This window comes from Solanum stenotomum, chromosome 1 (assembly GCF_019186545.1).
Source record: "Solanum stenotomum isolate F172 chromosome 1, ASM1918654v1, whole genome shotgun sequence".
Lineage (NCBI taxonomy): Eukaryota > Viridiplantae > Streptophyta > Magnoliopsida > Solanales > Solanaceae > Solanum > Solanum stenotomum.
The window spans coordinates 7,492,088-7,511,732 of record NC_064282.1 but is presented as its reverse complement, the minus strand read 5'-3'; the positions used below and the strand labels follow the sequence as shown (position 1 = coordinate 7,511,732).

General features: G+C 33.3%; 3 protein-coding genes across 3 annotated transcripts; 1 reads left to right on the top strand and 2 right to left on the bottom strand.

Annotated features, from left to right (window-relative positions):
* The first annotated feature begins 6,422 nt into the window (after nt 1–6,422).
* Nucleotides 6,423–12,463, top strand: LOC125873794 (uncharacterized). The gene is made up of 5 exons (XM_049554650.1): nt 6,423–6,888; nt 8,056–8,165; nt 8,256–8,624; nt 11,086–11,683; nt 12,019–12,463. Exons 1-5 carry the CDS (start codon nt 6,648–6,650, stop codon nt 12,105–12,107), a joined length of 1,407 nt encoding a protein of 468 aa, XP_049410607.1. The 5' UTR covers nt 6,423–6,647; the 3' UTR covers nt 12,108–12,463.
* Nucleotides 12,464–12,905: 442 nt separating this feature from the next.
* On the bottom strand, nt 12,906–18,330 carry LOC125853541 (RHOMBOID-like protein 10, chloroplastic). The gene is made up of 10 exons (XM_049533252.1): nt 18,317–18,330; nt 17,120–17,357; nt 16,082–16,335; nt 15,624–15,678; nt 15,457–15,537; nt 15,280–15,376; nt 15,123–15,190; nt 14,596–14,694; nt 14,249–14,290; nt 12,906–13,473 (listed from the first exon to the last, which is right to left on the bottom strand). Exons 1-10 carry the CDS (start codon nt 18,328–18,330, stop codon nt 13,327–13,329), a joined length of 1,095 nt encoding a protein of 364 aa, XP_049389209.1. The 3' UTR covers nt 12,906–13,326.
* Nucleotides 18,323–19,535, bottom strand: LOC125873808 (probable E3 ubiquitin-protein ligase RHC1A). The gene is made up of 2 exons (XM_049554659.1): nt 18,642–19,535; nt 18,323–18,502 (listed from the first exon to the last, which is right to left on the bottom strand). The coding sequence occupies exons 1-2, from the start codon at nt 19,507–19,509 to the stop codon at nt 18,468–18,470; spliced, it is 903 nt and encodes a 300-aa protein (XP_049410616.1). The 5' UTR covers nt 19,510–19,535; the 3' UTR covers nt 18,323–18,467.
* Nucleotides 19,536–19,645: the final 110 nt, after the last annotated feature.

The following is a 19,645-nucleotide window of genomic DNA, read 5'->3' as shown; positions in this document are numbered from 1 at the left end:
CGTTGATTCTTGAGGGTTTTGGGTAATTTGATATCACTTTTCTTGATTTATAGATTTATTTCCATAAATCTATAATAACTTTGCTTTTATTGGCTTTCGGATATAGATTTTGAAGTTGAAAATTTGAAACTTAAAAATTTGAGTTTTAAATTAGTGGTTTTTGAAGTTGTAGTAGTGTTTAGAATAAAAATGAATTTTTGTGAGTAACAGTGTAATTTCTCTCAAAATCCTTTTGAAATTTTAAAAAAATAAAAATTAAGACAGATTTTCATAATATGATTCAAAATCTTTGGTCAAAGATTTATTTAAAGAATTTGTTTAAGGTATAAATCGAAAAATATCTGGTCAAACATATAATTAAAGATGAATTTTTAAAATATGATCTAGAATTCATGGTCAAAGCTATCTTAAGACCCATTTGACCCCAAGAGTACTTGGAAAAAATTTGGGAAGTGGTATTGGGTCATATAACTTGACAAATATATTTGGCAAGTATCCCAAGTTTCCAAGTACTAGAAAAAACTAGTATTTGAGTCAAGTTCTAATATTTGGATTTTAAAAAATTCAAAAATTACCCCAAACTTTATATTTTATAAAAATACACATTATTTATTAATTCCAACTAATATTTGTTACTACCTCCACCGAAAAAGTTTGAGTTCTAATGTGAGTGACAAAATTGAGAAAAAAGAACAATTTGTGTTTAATGAGTTGTAATTATAACCGAATCAGTGATAAATTTGAGTATGTGATTATTGTATTGTCTTGCCTATGTTGTTATTTTGTTATTGTTGATTGTTATCAATTATATTATAAAGTTATTTTTTAATGAAATATATTCATTATAAAATGATGATACAAATTTATGGGTATTTTAATAGTTTTTAGAACTTATGAGTATAAATTATATTTTTTAAAATAGTCAAATATTTTTGGGAAAACTTGGGCCAAACATATGGTGTAAAAAACTTGGCCAAATATTGTTTACCAAAAATATTTGGAAACTTGAGGCTAAACGCTAGCTTAGACTTTATAGTTTATTTGTGCAAATATTATTTACTATTTTTTACATCAACTAAACAAAAACTATGAAAAGTGATATACATAATATATTCTACTCAGATACATCTTATAGTGAAAATGTAATATGTTTTTTTAAGTAAATTATAGAATTTGCTCTTAGACGTATATAAACATTTGGGTTAATATTGCTAGCTCAGCCACTTTTATGGATCATTAATTTAAATATTTATGTTAGCATATATTGAATAATCTTGAGGATTTTTGGTAATTTCAAACCACTTCCTTAATGTAATTTTAGGTTTATCTTTGTCGATTTATCATAATTTTTCTTTTTATTTGAATTTTTTATTATTTATCATATACAAAAAATATTTAACGCTTTCAAGGTTTGTTATTCCAAATAAGCAAATGTTTTCAAATAATTTTTTGTGTTTATCTCCCATTATTTGAGGAAGGCTAATTTTATGACCTAAAATCAAACCTGAATGAGAGATTCTATAATAGTCATTTTATAGCTCTCTAAGATGCAATATAACTAATACTAGTTTTTGTTTTTATTGAGTTTTGAATAAATCACCCCTACCACCCCAAAAAAAACATCAAATGTGAAAAATTTAATTAAAATAATATAGTATGTTAATCAGAATAAGTTCTACCTCATTTTATTTGGTACAACATACCTTTTATTATATTGAAAATATTTATTTATTTATTAGACGACTTATAGTAATGAAGTTTAAATGTGAATAGTACTTTCAAAAGTGTTGGAGTGCTTGGTCCTATTTGTTTTAAAATAGATTATTATTTTTTAAACAAGTTGATTTTGCAATTTTTAATATTCAAGTTTATGAATTGGTTTCAGTTGGTGAAGTTAATAAATTATTTATGTGTTCGATCATTTCAGAACTTTGGTTTTAAAGGGCTCTTTATTCAATGAATTGCATGAACAAGTGATCGATCCATGATCTTTAAGTGTTTTCGACATGGTACAAAATTAAAATCAAGATCAAATTTCTATTTTAAGAGTTTGGTGAGTTATTATTTGTTTGGAATCAATTAATCGTTGTTTGCGAAGTTTGATATTTTATTGTAATGAAGTTTAGTATATATATATTTTTTTTTTTAAAAAAAAAAATCAATCAAACATGAGAAAAGTTAAAATATTTTCTAAAAAATATTTTTCTACCTGCCAAAAATTTAAAAACCTGGCAATTTGCATGCTTATATTATTGTTATACAGTGTAACTATGTACATAGTTAAATTACATTTAACCTGATTATTTAATGGGCAGTTTTGTTAATTTCATCTTTATATTCGAATAAATATTTGCTTAGAAGTTGGAACTTGGAACTAACCAAGTATAACTGGCTAATTATTTTTATTATATATTAATCAAACACAGTATAGTTTGAGCATATCTTTTTTAATTTCTATATATCACCAGATGATACCTTATTCTTTTGGTGAACTAAATACCTAACCAAACCAGTCCATGAAATATTCTTTTTTTCGTGTGTATCTTTTTTTTTTAAAAAAAATATAAAAATAAAATAAACGTGCATAGGTACTCCTAACAATTTTTATAAAAAAGTGTTACGATTCTATACACAATTTTGAATTATTAATTAATGTTTAAGGAGCATTTATGGGCTAAACGTAACCAAGTTGATTATTAGACCAACAAGAGTTGTGATGAGATGAATAAGATTCCTTTATAACTTCGCTAAAGCTTTCTCAAATCGTCGATTATGTAGAAGGTCAAGGTAGAACATTCTTTCCTCTTAAATAGGTCTTACATGATGCAAATATGATTAGTCAACTCCAATATTGATAACGAAACATCAGGTGTGCATCAATTTGATTTGTTCTTCAAGGTGTGCTAGGTCATTTAACTTTACCTATGACTTCAAAATAATTATTATTTAATTCCAATTAGGAAAAGAAAAAGAAAAAGAAAAATAATCATTTAATTGGAATAATTCCTTAATAGAGTATCAACCAACTTGAAATTACTGATTAGGTGGTTCATTTAATTTGAATGGAAGATATTAGGTATCCTCTTAACCTTGTGTGGAACATGATTATCTATTTCAAATTTAGTTAGGACATTTAATATATAGGATAAGATAAAAAAGACAGCGATAACGAACGAAACACAAAACATGCTTGTAATTAACTGATTATTTGTAGTGGCGAATCTAGAATTTTCATTAAAGGGTGTCAGTGGTTATAGTAAGAAATTAGTAGGGCTTGAACACATAACCAATAGATTAAACCTTCAACTTGTTTTAAGAGGTGTCAACACTTGTATATATATTTATTAAACCAAAATTTGACATTTATATACAATGTAATTTTTCGGTGAAGGGGTGTCAAGCACCAAGGGTGGGTCCGCCCCTACTTATGAGGCACAACACGTAAACGAACTTTAGTCATCTTACTAGCAATGTTTCATTTTTCTTGTGTTCGAATATATAAACGGTCAAAGGCAAATTCAAAATACAAATTATTTTTCTTTATATATATGACCTCTTATATAAATTTGTTGTTTCTTTCATCGTGACACGTAAACTAGCTAGAATTAATACTTTATAAATATTTATACGATTCAAAAGATATATCAATTGAACCCTTGGATTAAAAAGAAGAAGTATACCTAGGCCAGTCTACAACTCAGCGTTGATAAATAATCGTTTAGATATCAATGGTACATTAGAACTAACTTACGTTTGATTTCTAAATATCCGTAATTGAAAATAAGTAACTATCCGTAATTGAAAATAAGTAACTATTATAGTTTAACTTAAATAGATCTTTATGACAAAAACAATAATCAATAACAATGAAAAATAGTGTGTAACTAATCGCGTGAATGATAAGACCGGCCTAACCTAAAGTTAAGGCTCTACCCAATATATACTAATTCAACTCTAAAAAATGATACTAATATTTATGATCAAACGCCCTCTATGTAAATTAACTTATTTCTATGGTCAATGACTTTAACTATAAAGTGCATTATACATGTATATAATTTATAGGAATAAGAGTCTAAAAAGTACTTTATCTTTGGTCGGATTTGCTGTTGCGATACTAAACTTTCATGAGGACCTATTACCTCCCTAGACTATTTAATACCGTATTTTAAACATATATATTTGTCCACGTGGACATAAAAAATAATGCAAAATTATAAATAGTAATGTGTCCACGTGGACACATATATACCTTTAAAATACACTATTAAATAGTTCATGGGGTAAAAAATACAGTATTAAGTAGTCTAGAGAGGTAATAGATTCTTATGAAAGTTTAGTATCGCAACAACAAATTCAACCAAAATTGAGATATTTTTTTCCCTAATTTATATGATATACATTGACTTATATTGAACAAATAACCTTTTCAACTACTCAAATGTCATTAAAGCAATATGTCGAATTTGATTATTTCATTGTCTATGTTTGTATTCAGTGCCATAAAATATAATCATAAAATTACTCAAAGTAATCATCAAGGTCCAAGTGTATAAATGCAAATGGCTAACCCTTTTGCATTCCATTAAGCAAATCTTTATAATTCAATGATCCCCCTTGCCATCTTGAGTAACTCTAAAAAAGAGAAACAAATAAAATTATTAAAACACACACATGCAAAATATAAAATAAAAAAAGTGAAACATTTGTCAAAAAGAAGAAGAAGAAAGGATAGAGAATAAAGGGTAAACACAATATTAGCATTTCCTTTTATATAGAACTTAATGAATAAAATTATTTCAGTAAGTAGACTCTTTTTTCTTCTAAGATTGAGGGGTGGGGGGAGAATTACAGTGTAGAGAATCAAACACTCACAAACAAGATGAAAGTTCAGATAACCAACCAACTAAGCTATTAAATTCTCATATAGACGAATAACTAGATTAAAATGCCAAATTTTCATAAATTAATAGTTTTGCTTGGACTTAACACTTAATTGAAAATAAAAATAAAAATAGGAAAACCATTAGCTAAGTTTATATTAGAGAAAATGGTCTGAAACCCCTCCAACCTATACCCGAAATCTCAACTACACACTCCAACTTCACAGGTGTCCTATTACCCCCTGAACTTCATATTTCTCTATTTTCTACACACTTAAACGCTGACCTGTCATAGGAGGTGTTCTCACCTCCTCTAGGCGCGTTAGAAGTGAATTTTGACGAAAATTTCCTTTTTCTCCAACACTCATCTCCCCACCCTTTAATAAATCATTTTTTCTTCTTCCCCACCATTAACCCTTGTTACTTTTAGAAAAAATTCACGATTTTCTCTCAAAAATAAGTGGGGTTTAGTTGTTGATGTTCATTTCTACTTCAAATCTTGAATTTAGGGTTTGTAATCTGTTCTAATTTCTTATTTAGGTCTCTAATTTGAATTTTGATTTTTCTCGAAATTCATCAAAAATGGCAAATGAAAACTTGAGTAAGCTTTGTATGGATGAATCAAACCCAAAATTAGTTGATAACTACGAAATCAAGTTCAAAATACACAGCAAAATCCTTCGATCATCAACAGAAATGAGGACCCGGCGCGTGCAATCATGTGGACTATCTGTTTAGTTTATGTGTTGAGGTCAGTGTTTAAGTGTGTAGAAAATAAAGAAATATGAAGTTCAGGGGGTAATAGGACATCCGTGAAGTTGGAATGTGTAATTGGGATTTCTGGTATAGATTGGGGGTTTTTTAGACCATTTTCTCTTTATATTACAATATATTACCTTCCTCCAACTCATATTATTTGTCTTTTTAACTTATTGAATTTCTTCCAAAAATTTGATTCCTTTTGAAATCTATTTGGTGAATTTATTGACCCGTCTTTTTATTAGCCCTCTCCATTTTGCTCATTAAAAGTTTAATTGATATGTAGCTCATTTTGATTGATGAGAAATCTTATCAAAATATTTTAAAAAGACTATTTATTTTAAATTTGATAGGTTCATAATACAATTATAATAAAGAAAAAACACAATTTTATTAAATATTGGATTTTTTCTTAATAAACAAATAAAAAACAATTAAAATTTAATAAAAAATTAAACATTTTACGTTATGATACTGACCCATTTTATTAATCCTGCCTGTTTTCATCCAAGCAAATTTTTGATCAAATAAGGTCTCCACTTATTTATTATCTTGATCTAACCCATGTAATTAGCGAATATGACTACATACATCTTTAATTTAATATCATAAAATTCGAAAGAAGCAGTAATATTTGTCGTTTTTATGATTAATCCCCGTCCACCCAGTGTCACTTTCTCTTTGTTTCCTTTCTCTTTCACCTTTGCTTCTACCCAACGCCGAATCATTCCTTTATATATTCTAATCCAATAGTATAATAATATTCATCTTTCAAGCTTTTTAGCTTAGTGGACTTCAACTGTAATGGCATTCTACTGTTATTTTTTGTATTAAACATATGTGTTCACAGTTCACCATGAACACTTGGCTTTGAGTAAACCCAGTTGTCAATCCAGTTTTTAGACAGAGAAATTTTCCTAGAGAGAGAAAGAGAGAAAAGGGAACAAAAGGGTGTAGTGAAAGTCCTATATAGAGAGAGAAACACGGATTACAGATGCTCAGGGCATGGGGAAATTGCAAGGACAGAGACTGCCAGTGCAGAACCAGAACAGCGATGGAGTTGGTTCTACAACTTTCTGTCAGAGATGTTCGATGGGTTTTTCAAGAATCCGCTTACAATTTAGTTTCAAGTGTATCGCCGTTTTGCTACTGAGTATTGCCCTTGTTCTCTCTGCTGTCTTCTGGATCCTTCCACATCCTTCTAAGTTATCTGGGTTTGACGCTAAAGAGGCGATCAAGCATGCCGGTCAGTTTCATTATGCTTTTGACTTATATAGACTTTCGTCTCCTCCTTTACTGATGTCTTATTAGGGTTTTGGATTATTTTTTTTAGTTTGCTGTGCAATTAGGGTTTGTGGGTTTATCTGGGTTTGTTCTTGTTTTGCATAAATAGGGAGAAAATGTATTGGGCCTGGTGATTTCCCTTTTTGCTGTGCTGTAATGTTCTCAATTAGATGCCTAGTATTGAAATGGTTGAGAATTTCCGGACATCTCTGAAGCAGCCCGAGGATTCATATAGCTGATCCCAGTTAGTTTTAGATTAAGCTTTAGTTGAGTGGTTGATTGCAGTATATCGTTGCAATGTTTGAGTAGAAGGATGTTTTTTGGTTTTACTACGCTTATACATGTAGGCTCGTTGTGTTTGTTTCTCAAGGTTATTGCTGGTTTGCTGCTTCAAAGAGTTCTAATGTTGTTAGACTTAATTGTTCTATGTAAGTATGAGTGTGTGATGGCACAGGTGCAGTTTAAGTTCTTCGTTCTTGCTCTTGAGCGGGTTTGCTGCTTAGGATTTTTGGTGATGCTTTATGAAGGGATGCATTTTCAATGGAAAAAGGGTGTAAGGAGATGGAAATACTGATAGTTTGGTCCCTATATTGTCTAGCTTTAGTAAATGGAGATCCTGATTTCCTTCTTTCTGGCAGCATAAAATACAAGATGATTTTTTTTTTCTCTGGGATGCTTCTCATGATCTGTTTGGTTATAGCCAGGAAGTGCTGTTGTAGATCTTGCTTCACAAACTTATTCCTTTCTGCAGAATTTTGGCACCCTGAGTAGTCAATAACAAGCACTAGATTACTTTTGTGCTTTCCTTGGCTGGTGGAGTTCTAGCTGAAAGTGGAAGCCCTTTTCTCCTTTGCTCATGTCTCTGTTGATTATAGTGATCTAGGCATTACGTTGAACGTCAGTGTTCAATCTTTTATGGTGCTGTTTTTTCCTTTAAATTTACCTGATGGAGACAATGTCCTTTAAAATTTACGTGTGATGTGACTGTTTGATCATTGATGTGGATAATCTCCTAATATTGGTGACCATTCAGATATTGTCAGCTGTGGAGGCTGATTTCCCGTTCATTTATTTATCACCTTTGGTTTCTAAACTCATCCTTACGTCTTGGTGTTGCTGTGTTTTTCAGCCACTACTCAAGCATACTTCAGATTGGAGAAGCCAGTTTCAGACATTGTTCCCCACATTGCAAGACTGGAGTATGATATTTTGGAAGAGATTGCTATCCCTAACATGAAGGTTTGCAACCTACCTTAAATTGAAATCGTAGTTTATCAATGATGTCTCTTTTCAGTTGAGTGCAATTCAGCTTGACAATGGAATTTGCAGGTTTCCGTCCTATCTGTGCATGCAGCAGGTGCGGCTAACCAGACTAACGTAATATTTGGTTTTCTTCCGGATCCAGTTGATTCTTCTAGTACTCCAGTGTACTTAAGTCTGCTGAAGTCTGCTTTATTGGAACTGTATCTTCGAGATACCAATTTGACATTAACTTCCTCAATATTTGGACAACCATCTTCATTTGAGGTTTTGAAGTGTCCTGGTGGAATCACTATGATACCCGAGCACCTACCATTTTGGGACCTACCTGACGTCCTCTTCAATTTTACTCTCCACAGCTCTATTGATGAAATAAGGGAAAATTTTATTGAGCTGAAGGAACAACTGATATCTGGCTTACGTCTCAGTCAGAGTGAGGTATACGATAATATCTACTAATCTTTTTTTTTTTTTGAATTGACATTTCTGGATTAGCGGGAACGGTTAGATTTTGGATGCTTCTTAAATTAAGACTTGTGCATACTTTAGATTGGTCTGCTTTTGGAATCTTGGCAAAGAGTGCACCCACATTTATGTTGAGCTTTCTGACCATGCTTTTGTCTACCTATGCGTCCCCTTTGGTCTAGCTTAGTACCTTTTCATGGCTTAGGAATCACTTCGATCTTGATCCTTTCTTTACTGCTATGCTACCGATCTCAACTGAACAAAGCAGTTCTATTCTATGGTTTATTTTTATGAGAAACAAACTATAAAAACATGTGCAGTGCAGTGTTCTTTTATGATTTTTCATTTGGTCTGTGGCTCACTTGCTTTTGACTTTTATATTTATTTCCAAGGGAAGTTTCCCCGTGAACTATTCACGGTTTGCAACCTTCACACTTAAACTATGGANCCCCCCCCCCCCCCCCCCCATGCCATACACGGGTCAACCTAAGCCACGTGGCATTTTCCTTAGAATAAATCCCCTCTCCCAATACTTGTTACCTTTATCAACTCACATNGAGGAAACTGAAATAATAAGTGTATTTCACATGCCATACACAGGTCAACCTAAGCCACGTGGCATTTTCCTTGGAATAAATCCCCTCTCCCAATACTTGTTACCTTTATCAACTCACATACTTAAATTATTGGGTGTTTCTATTACCATTTGATCTTCGATTTTTCCTATTTATTACCTGTAGACGAAAACCAACTTAAGATTCTAAACAAATTTCTTAGGGTCCGATTGGTAGAAGGGGTGAATTATTTAAAATATTAGTTTTTATTTGCATAAAACTTTTTGGTAAATTAGGGTTTATTGAAAATTGAGATCTTCTGAAAAAATAAGAGCTTATTTGAAAATTTTCCTTGGCTCTATGTTTTATATTTTTGGTCTTACTGTTATTTTAGATTTATGGGTTTTTATTAATGCTGATTACATTATATTTGGATAAGAGAAGAAGAAAGAACAAGTAGGAATTTTTTCTACGTCTTTATCTTCAATTTTATGTTAATTTTTTCTGGTGTTGCTGATATATTAATGTTATGTTGTTTTAACTGAATTCACCATTGTTAATTAAATTATGCCATGGTTTGCATCCCGGTTTATTTTTTAATTTATTTCTTTGTGGTGTTGCTGTTATTTTGGGTTTATGGAGTTCAACTAGGTTTACTCTTACCAGCAAAAGATGTAGAATTTTGAAGAAAATTACAGAGAAAAAAAACTTAATAAGAAGAGAAGAAAGATAGATAAATACAAAATAAAGGAAAAATGCCACACAACAGCTGTTTAAAGACTAATTTTAGCTGTCACACGTCACAAAGAGAGTGAAGTTTCTCTTCATGCCTCTTGGCACTCCATGATCTTTTAAATAGGGGAACATTGTAGTTCAGGGTAATGGCAACTCTCTATAGTTCGATTATGAAAGTTATTAGATGTGAATACTTTAGTGTTTTTTAACGCATTCTCTCTTTATATTTTAGAATGAGTTTCTTTAAGTTTTGCTTCCAGATGTCATATTTTTCTTCGATGTTTTAATAGTTGAGTGGATACTCTTTTCCAATGTATACTCCTTTATTTTCTTCTTTCTCTTTGACGATTCTCCTTTTCACATTATAAATTCCCTACTCAAGTATAGATGAGTCGTTCCAAAGATAAGGAATTATGTTCCTTCATTACATTCTTTTAGCAATTTTTGTTGTTATTTGAATTACAATTCCTAATTGATGTTAATATTACCTTTGTCAAAAAATAATTTTTTTTTGTAATTGATGCTAAAAGGAACATAATGATACACAATGCGTGTGTTGGAAGTTTCTTGCTTAAATTGTGAATAAAGAGATCGATGGTTGTCAAGTAACAAAGCTTTGTTGGATATATGCCACACAAATCTTGGTGTATCTGGTTTTAATTGGATTTCCCTGTCAGACATTTACGTGATCTGTCGCGAGGAGGTCTTAGACATGTTTTTCCTATGCTGAGGCTGTCATAAGCAGTTCAATATTGCTGAATGAGATGGAAAAGTACCTATTGCTACTCATGCCATAGTGATATATAATTCATAGTTAAACAATAACTATCTGCCACCGTGTGATTGGTCCAAAGGGTGGGTCATAGATGGATTTCTTGGTTATCAAAAAAAAAAAACTATCTGCCACCCTCTAGTGATGTGATGTCAAAGTTATATGACCCCTATGGGCAAGTTGATATGTTTTCATGTTTGTTGCATCAATAATTTTCTGTTTGCTGCCTTTCCCTGTCTTATTTTTCTCCTTCCCCTGTATGGGAAATATTAAAGTGGGTGCAGGCATTGCTGTCTGCTTTCGTTCATGCTGTTTACCATAGTACATTTTTAACCGTCAGATCTGACTTATTTTTCTCCCTTATTTCTGTCAGAGTGTTTTCTTACAGATATCAAATGAAGTTGGCTCTACTAAAGATCCCCCAGTTATAGTTGAAGCTTCAGTATATTCAGATATTGGGAGTCTGCAACCTCAGAGGTTAAAACAATTGGCTCAAATAATTATGGGATCTGTTCCTAAATCTAATCTTGGCCTTGACAACTCTGTTTTTGGTAAAGTTAAGCAAGTAAGTTTATCTTCCTTTCTAAACCGTACTGTTCATGCTTCCCCGCCTGCTCCTGCTCCTGCTCCTGCTCCAAATGAACCTTTGTGGCCATCACCTTCCCCATCACCTTCTGTTTCTTCATCGCCATCTCCATCTCCAGCTCCCTTGTCCAACTGTCGTAGATTACAGTCACATGCTAGGCATCATTGTGGTCCAGCTCGTGGAGAAGAACCTAGCAGCTCTCCATCTCCCATAGCTGATCCACCTTCTCCTGTGACAAGCTCTGGTCCACCTTCAAGTAGTTCTGGAATTGCAGCAAGCCCATCATCACATGCACCGACTTATCCTCCAAAACTAAGTCCCAGGGTGAATCTTTCTCCTGGTCCTTCTCCACAAATGTCTTCCTCAATCTCATCTTCATCATCATGTAAGTTTCTCCTCATCATGTGATCTTTATATTTGTGTTATCTCAATAATTCATTCTTCGTTATCATTTTGACATGTTATCACCTAGTGGGTAGCATCTATTATTTGCTTGGAATAGATAAAGAACATATGGAAATTGGTGACTTTAAATTGTTTCTTTAGGATCTTTCTTTAGCTACAGCATTTTTTGCTCTGGAGGTAACAAGAAATAAAGTGAAAAAGTAGGAAGCCCTTTCATGGAAATCATGTACTGGTGGACCTTGTGATTAGTCTTGTAGGAATTTATGATATTTTTGTGCTGCTCAGTACCTGTTTGTTTCGCTTTCTTTCTTGCAGCTCTTGCACCTGGCTTTTCTTACAAGGAGCTCTGCTTGTTCTGGTTATTTGGATTGGCAGTATTTCATATCCTTGGTTGGACATGGTGACTATGTCTTGTTCTCGTTTGACAAGACTTTAACATCTTCAAAGAAGAAGAGAAAAGTATACTTAACAACAAACAACTTTATTTGACTAGGAATTATAGCATCTTTTGCCAATTAGTCTGTGGGGTTACCATGGCAAGTCATGTTAACCACCCTATATGAACAGAAGAAATCACAGGTCAAAGCCAAAAGGTGGCAGGACTCTGTTTGACACAATGACATCACATGAAGACGGTTACAAAGACGTTTTCTTCCCGAAGGGAATGACTACTCAAGAAAACAACTACATGCTCATCTGCAGGTTTTCAAGGAGATACCAGTCGTAAGATATGTTGGTTCATCTTGAACAAGCTGCAAAAATAATGCAAAAGAGCAAATATTTTACAATATTTTACCTTGATGTATATTCTAACTCGAAACTCTGTAATCAGCTGCTTTTCATGTGCTAAGCTTTTAATCAGATAAAAATATCAGCCTTTGGCACTTTATGCATTAGTATGTTGCAAAATGCTGACTGGTAACGTTCTTTGTTTTTTGGGATCGCAGAGAAATCCCTAGATGTCATGATTAAGTACTGTAGAAAGCATGTCAACATTTTGAAAATGAAGGAAAAATGTAACTATGAGAAAGTAATATGATAATCAAAAGACAATGCTTTAATAACCTTCTATCGTCTTCTTCCATAACTGCTTAGATTACATCATAAGTTGAAATTTACATCTCGTTCTTAATGCACAACAGATTACAAGAACTCTAGAAAAATGGATACTTATTCCACACTTTTATTTAACTAAGAATAAGAACAAAGGATACTAGATTTTGAATTATAAATTGTTTAAACATTTATCAACTGGATTATTCTACAATGGGCCAGACGTGCATAAAAGTGGACATTAGATACACCACCTAAATCAGATTACCAAGACCCTCTTAACATCTGACAATACTACAGCATATCAGGCCACCAGCAGCAGCTAATGAACGCGAGGCAAATAGATGCCTGACCTCTAATTTGCTCTTTACATGTTCTATGGTCACATATTCCCTGTACAAAGAAAGGCAAACTATGTACAGCAGACTTGTGAACTAGATCATTAATCAACCACAACTGTATGACTATATAGATGCCACATTTGCATAGGTATTGGGAAAATCAGTAAAACTGCAGGTGCTCAAGGCTTGAGTCATGTCAGCCGGCACACTAGCAGTTAAATAGTAGGGATTATGACTCGTCCCTTTTAGTTGGAATGAGAGAAAAAATTGGTGCTGTGTCAGCAAAAACTCGTCTTCCTTCACTGGAGACGGATTGAATCTTCCATGCTGGGCCAAGAAGCCATGATGTTGCAGCTCCTCCTATTAAACCTCCGAGCTGAAATGTTAATGAGAAAAGAGTTAGAAAATCAGACAAGCATTCAAACATATGCCAATGTAAATAATTGTTTGACTTGGATGTATTTATGTACTTATTAAACACATCTACTGCATTTAAAACAAAGTGAAAGGGCACAAAAAACAAAAGCAAAACAAAAAGAAGAGGTGGAGGAGGAAGTACAAAGAAGAAGAGAAGGACGTGACCAGTTGAGGTACACACAAGCCAGTCCGGACACTACAGTTATCAGAAACAAAAGAGAAAAGATGTAACCAGAAGAGCAATGATTTATCTTCCCATACTACTTCCTTTTTTTCTGAATACAGATTTGGTAAAACATCAGAGAAGGTTGAGGTTGGTCCTAAATTGGCTCTAGACAGATTTCTCGATATAAAAAAATAAAATTTTAAAACTCACAGAATGTACAACAAGCGGAAGACACCTTTTACGAGATGAACAAACCTTTGTCGGAACATGAGACACCACAGAGACTTTGCATTCTCGAAAACAAAGCTCTTAAATATGGCTTACTAATTGGATAAAGTGAAAAATTACAGGCAATGATCTTGATATTTTTTTTTTTCTTTTCTCTCACCAGAGGTTAAAAACAGCAACAAAAAGAGGAGAAGATGCACATGGGAGAAGCTCGCAATGCCATTAATTGTCGTTACAAATAAAAAAGCAGGCTCATAAATAGTTATGTGATAAAAAGCAAGCGTTTTGGTGGGAATACATCCAGATCAAAAACATGATGGAAAAGTTAGATATTACTAACATGTCCCCAGTTGTCGATTCCTTTGGTCATTAGTCCAATTGCCTGCAAGGAAAATGGTTGCCAGCACTAGATGAATTAGGACTGAAATTCGAAAAAGAGATCAAACTTGATACTTATGAATCAATAGACGTGTAAGTATTATGGTTCTCAGGTACTGAGCACAGATATGTGCAGTTTTTATGATTAATTTTCATTCCTTAAACCACTAATAGCATCTTCACCCTATTAAAGATCACAAGAACATATAAATTTGGAGAATATGCTTAATAATAAGATATGCCTCAATTACTCGCTTGGTGAATGCCAACAAAAGTGCATTGAGCTGGGTAGGGAATGAAGTGTTTTACCAAATTTAGAACAATCACATTTGCTATGTATCGAAGATCCCCCTCGGTGCCTTTGACCATGCCCCTATGCCTCAAAACGAATACTGCAAAAGATCCAACCTGGTAATGACACAAAAACGTGGAGATCAGTATTTCTTAACCTGATAAATGAAAAAGAGGTAAGTCTAATTCTTTAATTTCCTCAACAGCTGTTCAGAAAGATCCATACTTCAATGGATTCGTTGTATTGGCCAGAAACACAACTTCATCAAAGAAAATAATATGTACAATGATAGTTGAATCTTAAAAGTCTACTTTTTCGTGAACTACATACAACTCGAAGGCAAGTCAATTTTCCCAGTAACACAAATAAAGTCTGTGGCGAAGTATTACATACATAATAGGTCCACAGAAGTGCAAAGAATTAAATATCAATTAGTTGGATGACATAAGGGGCAGAAAATCATGAAATAGCATGAAATGATAACCCCAGTTGCATACACCAATTAGCAAGTCCAGTAAAAGTGCAAAAGAATAGCATCACTTACTAATCCAAAAATTGCTCCTGAGGCACCAACTGCAGGTGCCTTACTAAGCCAGTAACTCATAGCTGAACCTGATTTCTTTCATAGGATACAATTAGAATCACTGTATAATAGGAATTTTCTTTGAGATAAAAATGTCATTGTGGTGATGTATCATTACTTGCAATTGCAGACGTCAAGTATAGAGCAACATATCTTTTAGGGCCACTAACTTTTTCAACACCAGGCCCAACCGAATTCAAGGAATAACAATTAACCTGAAAGAAGACACATCTGCTTCAAAACATTAATAAGGGATGGATTTAGGAATCCAGGAAAACATGAAGTGAAGTCAGACCATGAGATGCACTATGCTTGTATGCAAGAATGATGAAGTAATCAGCCTCCATAGTTGCCCTTTGTCAATAAGACTGTTAATCTGCAACACATATCCATCAACACATAAGAACATTGTTATTATGGAAAATGATAAGTCGGCTGTTTACATATATAATCCAGTCTAACCTTAGCTCCCCAAAATAAAAGCTTGCCGTCTGTTGCGACTTGTGCAATATATATCCTGCAGTGATTTAAATAGAAAATGTTAATTTCTCTTTGTAACAATAGCTCTTTGTCCATTATACCAATCAACATCATCACTTGAAAGGTTCCTTTTTCTGCTTTTATTTTTTTCAGACATTTGCAAGAGGGTTTTTCCTTCATTCTGAGAGGGTTAACATTAAAAGATTATAAGTATGAAAGCCTGGATCTTTCAAAAAACGGGTTCCTATTCAAAGAGTACATAACCACATGATAAGCTCACACTAAACCGTCAGTTTGGGATCCAAATTCGAGATTTTTCCTTGGGAGGTATTGACTTAAATAAACATTAATCCAAAACTATAAAATCATTTTTTTAAAAAAAAGAAGATAAAAAAAAATCATAATATTCACATCGTTTTGGTTAAGAATGCAAAACTTACAATATGTTAAGTGCAAGGAATATGTTGGTCCATTTCCTTTCACTGGAAAAGAATGATCTTGATGACTTTGAGTATGAATTCTGAATCTTTTTGAATTTCCTTCTACTTTCATCAGCACTGAAGAGTAATAAGCTCATGTCTTCGGCAGAGAAGACATCCTGTGACCACTGAAGGATGTTGAATCCAGTGACATGAAAGGTCCATTTATGCCATGCATCCTTCAATATAGGGCCATGAACATGACAAAAAATATGCTGCGCAACAAGCAAAATGGCGGTTAAGATCTTGGCATTTCCAGAATTTCATGATACTCCTCCTATTATGAGGAGACATGTAACACATCAAAGCAAATCGGCCTATCTGAAACGGGACAAGTTGACCAGACCATTCAACATCCAAAGGACTCTTCCCACTAGAACGACTGATGCCTCATTCATTCGCTCACAACCCTTAATCTTTGCAGTCATTTTCTTAGACCCACATTAAAGATGAGGGTTTCTGAGAGTTGATGGACAATCAAATTATAATGAATCATCAAATGGATATAGAGGATTTATACAGCCAACCCCAACTAATGGTTATTGACTGTAACAGATCAAAGTATTGCTAATGAATTCATGTCACTCTTTTCCAAGATTCTGATAAGCAATACTTCAGCATGTTGGCAAACATGACACAGGTCAAAGATTTTCAATTTCAATTACTTTCAAAACAAATACTATATGTCAGGATACAGGAATTATCCTTCAGTAACCGTGTGAACAGTGCCATTGCTACAAAATTGCAAAAAAATAAAAATAAAAATGTGCGAAAGGTGAGTTATAGTATGAACCCAGAAGTCTAATTATGCTATGCACTCACAAAATTAGATTTATGAACAGTCAGGATTCTTAACTAACCTACTAAAGAAATCAAGAGGTTAATTGTTGCACAAGTTATTTGTATTTCTCAGTGTTCTCTTCCTTTTTCTGCTTTCATTTGGATCAATTTGCACACAACATTCAAAAACTCATAAAAAAATCAAGATCAAGAAGGTACCTTGATAGAGGATTGAAGACGGCGGTGGAGGACGTCGCCGATGCGGAGAGCGGCGGCGTTGGTGATGATGTGGGTGGTTGTGGGACCCCATATGGATATTGTCTGATGAAATTTGGGATTGGATGGAAGTGATGACCAACCCGCCATTTCCATTGGGCTCCGAAAAAAATTTATAAACCCGAACCAAATACCCGATATTTTATCGACTGCCAAATCGGTGTTAATTGCTATAACGCCCCTCGTAGTTTGTCATAAATAGCAGATACACCCGGTATAGTTTTATTTTGGGGTTAGGGGTGGGGAGGAGATTTGAATTTGGAGAACATATCGAATACATAAAATACATTCTACATATACAATAACAATAAAAGTGAACGATCAAAAAACATACCTACATAACGAATACATTACATATGTATATCAAAATATTTTTTAATTTTATGATTTCAAACATACAATAATAATAATATATCTGATATAATCCTACAAATTACGTTCTAGTATATAATATATTCAGTGTAATTTTATAAATGAGAGTAAATATAAGTCTGAGAAAAAATAAAATATAGACATACCTAATTACTCCTATATTTGTTGGGGTAAAAAAAACTGTTTATAATAGATATTTGGCTCAAAAAAAGATTGCAAGAAGAAAAAAAAGGACAACAAAAGATCAAACTACAAAGCGAAAAAAAAAGATGCATCTTTTTAAATGGATTAAAATAAAAAAATAAGAAAAATAAATTGAAGTGAAAGAAATATAATATAAAACAAGTCCTACTAGAACACCAGCTTCTTTACATGGAATTTGTTAATCATTCCTTCACCTACCACAACAAATGAATTTGTTTGTTAATGGTATCATCATCATTCTAAAAAAATACTAGATTTTGAGTTTGAGGTTTTTGATAGACATATAATTTTGACAAATAGAAAGTTTGGTCCATAAAGTCACATTGAACATGGAAATAGTGGGCCTTCTCTTTCTCTCCATTTCTTCTATGCATATTTGTGGCTGAAAATAATTCCATCACTTTGATAGCACTCTTGAAATCTAGAAGCCATTAGTAAAGGGTTAATTTCATATTTAATGGTCAAAATAAGTATGAAGTATCATGTTCTTGCGAGTTTCCTATGTGTATATAAATTAGATTCATTCACTTATTTTTTTGACTGAGAAGAAGGACGGGCGCATACCTTATGAATCCCATTCTCAGATAATTTCCATCCATCAAATTCAGAAAGATATATAGTTTTGTCAACATACCTGTTTAGTTCCTATTGAAGCAAAGAATGATAAAAAAGCAAACTACTCTGTACTGTTATTAAATGAAACAAGGAACCATTATCAAGAGAAAATCCAAGGATTCCACCAAGCTCTCCCTGCCCAAAAAACAAAAGAAAGTATTAGCAATAATGTTGTAGCAGATAGCTGGACTTATATCCCGTGTTATTATGACTTAGGTCACATGTCAGTATATATAAGTTAAACTCGGTAAATAAATTATTAGCAATATGTTACCTCTAGGAAAAGCAGAAGTTGTAGTCTCAAAAGTGTTGAAGTATCTGTGTCTCCAACTTGACATCAAACTAAAAGGCCAAAGAGAGGTAAGCTGAGTCCAACCCCAAATGAGAGGATTCTGGATGTTCTCCTCGTCCTCTTCTTCTTGTTGTTCATTAAATTCGTAAGTGTAACCATTTTGGTCCTCATTGTTTGAGAATCCTTGCAGTTGATACCGACAAACCGGACAAGTATTATGGAGTCTAAGCCATGGAACAATGCATTCAGAATGATAAAAATGCTTGCAAGGTAACTCTATAACTTCTATCCCAACTTCAAACTCATCTTTGCAAACAGGACAAACAGAGTCATTTTCCAAATGGTTTGGTGTTAGGTAAATTCTTGGCAATGCATCGATTGCTGAAGATGGCGTTGGAGGTGGCCCAGGCCTGTCATTATCAATCAATTCTTGAAGGGATGGAAAATGAAACGCGTTCTCATCAGGAGAGACAGGCCTAATAGGTTGATCATCAGGGCCAATAAATTGGAGAATGACACGAGCACGTTGTCTAGTCCTACGATGATTTTCATCACCATCGTTGTTTTGTTGCCTAATTGGTGGATCAACCATGAGTGCTAAGGCATCAAGAAGGCGAGAATTGGAGGAAGGTTGTGGTTGTAGCCTTGTGACATTAGAAAGTACAAGCCTAGGCCTTGTCACATCAAGTTCATAGAAAACTTGACCATAACAATGAGGACATAAAATTTCAAATGGATTGGCTGAAGTTGTCCTAATGGATCTTTGACAATGTCTACACCAATAGTAATGGTATGTCCTCATTCTCTGGACTCCATTGACAATAACTCGAGCGCGAGGGATCGATGGCATGTTCTTTTATTTATGTGAAGAAAAGAAGGATAAATGTGTCACAGAATTGACAAATTAGATAGAAATACAATGGGCCTTTTATAGATGTTTTTTCAAGAAGAAAAAGGATGGCTTTATTAGAAATGCTTTGCATGGA

Coding starts and splice junctions, on each gene's coding strand:
- LOC125873794 (XM_049554650.1), top strand. CDS start 6,648: ATGGGGAAATTGCAAGGACAGAGACTGCCAGTGCAGAACCAGAACAGC. Junction 8,166..8,255: donor TTGCTATCCCTAACATGAAG/GTTTGCAACCTA, acceptor TGGAATTTGCAG/GTTTCCGTCCTATCTGTGCA. Junction 11,684..12,018: donor AATCTCATCTTCATCATCAT/GTAAGTTTCTCC, acceptor TCTTTCTTGCAG/CTCTTGCACCTGGCTTTTCT.
- LOC125853541 (XM_049533252.1), bottom strand. Junction 16,336..17,119: donor GTCTTCAATCCTCTATCAAG/GTACCTTCTTGA, acceptor CTTGTTGCGCAG/CATATTTTTTGTCATGTTCA. Junction 15,538..15,623: donor TTTTATTTTGGGGAGCTAAG/GTTAGACTGGAT, acceptor TATGTGTTGCAG/ATTAACAGTCTTATTGACAA.
- LOC125873808 (XM_049554659.1), bottom strand. CDS start 19,509: ATGCCATCGATCCCTCGCGCTCGAGTTATTGTCAATGGAGTCCAGAGA. Junction 18,503..18,641: donor AACTTCTGCTTTTCCTAGAG/GTAACATATTGC, acceptor TTTTTTGGGCAG/GGAGAGCTTGGTGGAATCCT.